The sequence below is a fragment of the Lactuca virosa genome, chromosome 5 (genome assembly GCF_052849685.1).
Source record: "Lactuca virosa cultivar CGN04683 chromosome 5, Lactuca_virosa_CGN04683_v6, whole genome shotgun sequence".
Taxonomy (NCBI): Eukaryota; Viridiplantae; Streptophyta; class Magnoliopsida; order Asterales; family Asteraceae; genus Lactuca; species Lactuca virosa.
Window position 1 is genome coordinate 299627134 of NC_136430.1, and position 3390 is coordinate 299630523.

At 35.9% G+C, this 3390-nt stretch overlaps 1 protein-coding gene across 1 annotated transcript; it reads right to left on the bottom strand.

The window, feature by feature from the left end:
* Positions 1–593: 593 nt before the first annotated feature.
* On the bottom strand, positions 594–2917 carry LOC145116388 (palmitoyl-acyl carrier protein thioesterase, chloroplastic-like). Its single transcript, XM_079052730.1, has 6 exons — positions 2531–2917; positions 2301–2431; positions 1486–1599; positions 1236–1407; positions 1084–1152; positions 594–997 (listed from the first exon to the last, which is right to left on the bottom strand). Exons 1-6 carry the CDS (start codon positions 2810–2812, stop codon positions 746–748), a joined length of 1020 nt encoding a protein of 339 aa, XP_078908856.1. The 5' UTR covers positions 2813–2917; the 3' UTR covers positions 594–745.
* Positions 2918–3390: the final 473 nt, after the last annotated feature.

The window sequence follows — 3390 nt, forward strand, 5'->3', positions numbered from 1 at the left end:
AGGTGGCATGAACGTGATAGTTGGATGATGGCAGGTGCAATGTGGAGAAGACGATAAACAGTATATGGGCGGATTCATATAAAATGAAGAAGGTAGGTGTAAGTTTTTTAGATTGGGGTTTGGTTGGAGGAGGTGTTCGTGTTGATAGGTGGTGTCGAAGGTGTAGGCGGTGATAGGTGGTGGTGCGTAATCTGTGGAGAATCTTGTTGTAGGAGTTGGGCAAATGGAAGGGGAGGGGAGGGGATATTTCTTTCTTTCTTTATTTTTTTTAATTTAAAACTGATAAAGAAATAAAAAAAAATGAAAAAAGGAATTAGTAAGGGCAAAAAAAATCATTTCATATCAATAGGAATGAATCGTTTAAGTTTAAAACAAATGAGAAAATGTCTAAGTTAATTTTTGAAAATATGATGTAAACATGCATTTTGGCACATGCACTAAGGACGATTGGTGTAATTTACCCTATTATATTTGTTCGAATTTTCATGGCGCCACTATTGCTAGATATTCGTATGTCCGCCACTACTTGTGATTGCAAGATCTAAGAAGGGATTTTTATCTCTAACAGCCAATATGCTTTACAATTGCAAGAATTAAAGAAGATAAGCACATCCATTACGTGAGTTTCAAAGTTACAATCATTTAGGTAAGATCATGAACCTAAGCACATTTTGGTAGGCGGAGGAGACTTTGTAATGCTACTCGGCTATCACCCTATTTGGTTTTAGTCACTTTCGTTAGGGAACTATTTAATCAATACTCGAGCATCGCCACTCTTGCGTTTTGGCCGCCATCTAGTCCTTCCTTTCAGGATCTCCCCACCAATCTCGAATTCAAGCAAATGCTGGCAATGAATGTCATCCATAGCTATTTTTCCTTTGTGATTGGCCAATATTGAAGTGACAGATTGCAGAACAGTGTCCGCAGTACATTCTCGATAGTATTCTAGAGTCATGCTCTCAATCTCGTAATTCTCCGAAATGGTCCTTGGAACACTCTACAATAACAACACAATATCTTAATATATTGTTGGATGGGCATATATACCTCATTCATCCTTTAATTGCAAGACAAGACATTTACCTCAAGGATCCACCTGATGTATTTCGCATGGTTCACATGTTGGTTAATATCCAAGTCGCTCCATCGTGGCTGATATTAGGGTATACAAAGAATCCAAGTCATGTAAGCAGTAAATAAGCTATAGGCAACATTTCACTAAAGGACAAACTCACCATTAAACCTTTGCAAATGTGGTCCTTAATTATCTCATTTCCTTTTGACCACGTTGTAATGTCTTGTTCCACAATAGCCGGTGTATCCACATAGTATTTCTGTTGTTTAGCCCGTATTTCATTTGGAAATTTAGATAACTTTCTTGTCTTTTTGTTCATCATCACCGAAATGCTACAAGAAATCGCCATCAATAAAAACAAGACCTACCACAACCAAGTTCTAATTCCTCATGTTAGGAAAGATTTATACCTTGAAGCTCTTCCCAATATCTCTTCAGTTTTGCAATCACAAAATGTAAAATTGGAAGAAACACCATTGTTTCCGTACGCACTTTTCCATGTATTAATTTGAACAATATCACCCCTGTAAAAGATTTGAGCATATGCTAATAAGCTCAACCTGACACTTTCTTGTACACAGCCATTATTAAGTGATAGCGATATTAATGATCTACTCAACTTCCACTAGTGTGACCTGGTCATATTAATATAATAGAATTTACATATTACTAATGGAGTTAAATTCTTGATTTTTGAGAAGTTAGGTGGTGTGGAGTGCATTTATGTATAAAACAGAGTTTGATTTCGGTTCGACAAAATGGTGAATAGTTAAGAGGGGGACATAAGAGAGGTTGCGCCCCTGGCGGGGTCCCGCCAACCCATATTTTGTTAAAATGGTACCGTGGAAAATATTATTTTTTGGATTATATTTCGTGATAATTACCTGAAACCGTCAACTGTTATTTTTAAAATAAAATCGGCATTTAATACTGATCGGTGTTTATCTTTGGTAATCAGAAGAATTTGAATTTTATAAAACCCTAGTTCATGGTCTCATATCATGCCTTGATAGGATACTGTTGGTTGAATGATTTTCTGCATAATCTGAATTTTGTGTAACCAATGCATAGGTTCGAAATATAAGATTCGGAGAGTGATCACACGATCCTTCAAGCTGATCTCGGATTCATATCGATAAACCTTATTCTCCTCCAACCGACAACAATTATATGATAGAGTTTTAGTTAACCAAGAATTACATATTGAAGAAGATTAGCATGGTACCAAGTTGGATAACGGTCCAATATCATTTGCATCTTTATCGTCACCCAGGTTAGGTTCTTCTCTGACATATCCACAGAACCAAATTCATCAGCGAGGAATCCAAATGTCTTCAAATGATTAGCGTTTGTTTCCTGTGAATCCAAATTGAGATTTTAAATAACATATGTATATACCAATCAACACATAGACAAACGAAAAGGCATATAGCTACAAGAATCCATTTAACACGCCTGGAAAAGATTCATTAGTGTTTCTACTGAAGCTGTTCCATCTGGCCCAACTTCATATGATCTAATACAAAATTTTTGCCCAAATATGCGGTCATCATTAACCACACTCCCCAAACCAAGATCCGGAACCAACTTTGGATACTTTTTTTCCTTGCCGAGCATCATCATTGGTTTCATGGGAATAGTTTTAACTGTAGGAAAGAGCATGCTCCAATTTATAGCACCAACTTTGGTAACATTTACTTTGTTAGGAGCCTTAATTTGAACCCCAAGAAGAAACATAGTTTTTCTTAATCATCCCATGCACTTCTACCCCAATCCGTCGGGAAGAGTTCATAACAGATGATGCACTGGCAGCCATAACAACTATTACTCATGAAATTCTTATGGCAGAATTACATGCAAATATACAATGTTTTGGTTGAATAATATTTATATCAACAATGTTTGTTAATTTCTTTTTATTCAATGCTCTAGCACCATAGACCACAATCGAAGTTTTCATCTTTTTCCAGTTAGGGAGGCTACCTTAAAAATTAGGCAGAATCAAGTCAACTAATTGGAGCTAATTAAACACGGCCAATTGGTCTATTATTGTCATCGTGAATCTAAATATGACATGTTGGAATGGTTATAGGAACTTTTGTCGATAATGACTTATGATTTGTTTGGAATTTAATATCACAAAATATTTAAATTTTCACCACACTGCATACAAGAAAATAATATTAAACGAAACTTGAAGCTTTTGTGCTAGGCAAACCGTCTTTAAGATAAAGATACTAGTCTATATATTGCTCTGTATTTAACCATGGTTGCAAAGATAAGCCTATATATACTTGGCTCAGTCCAATATTGCG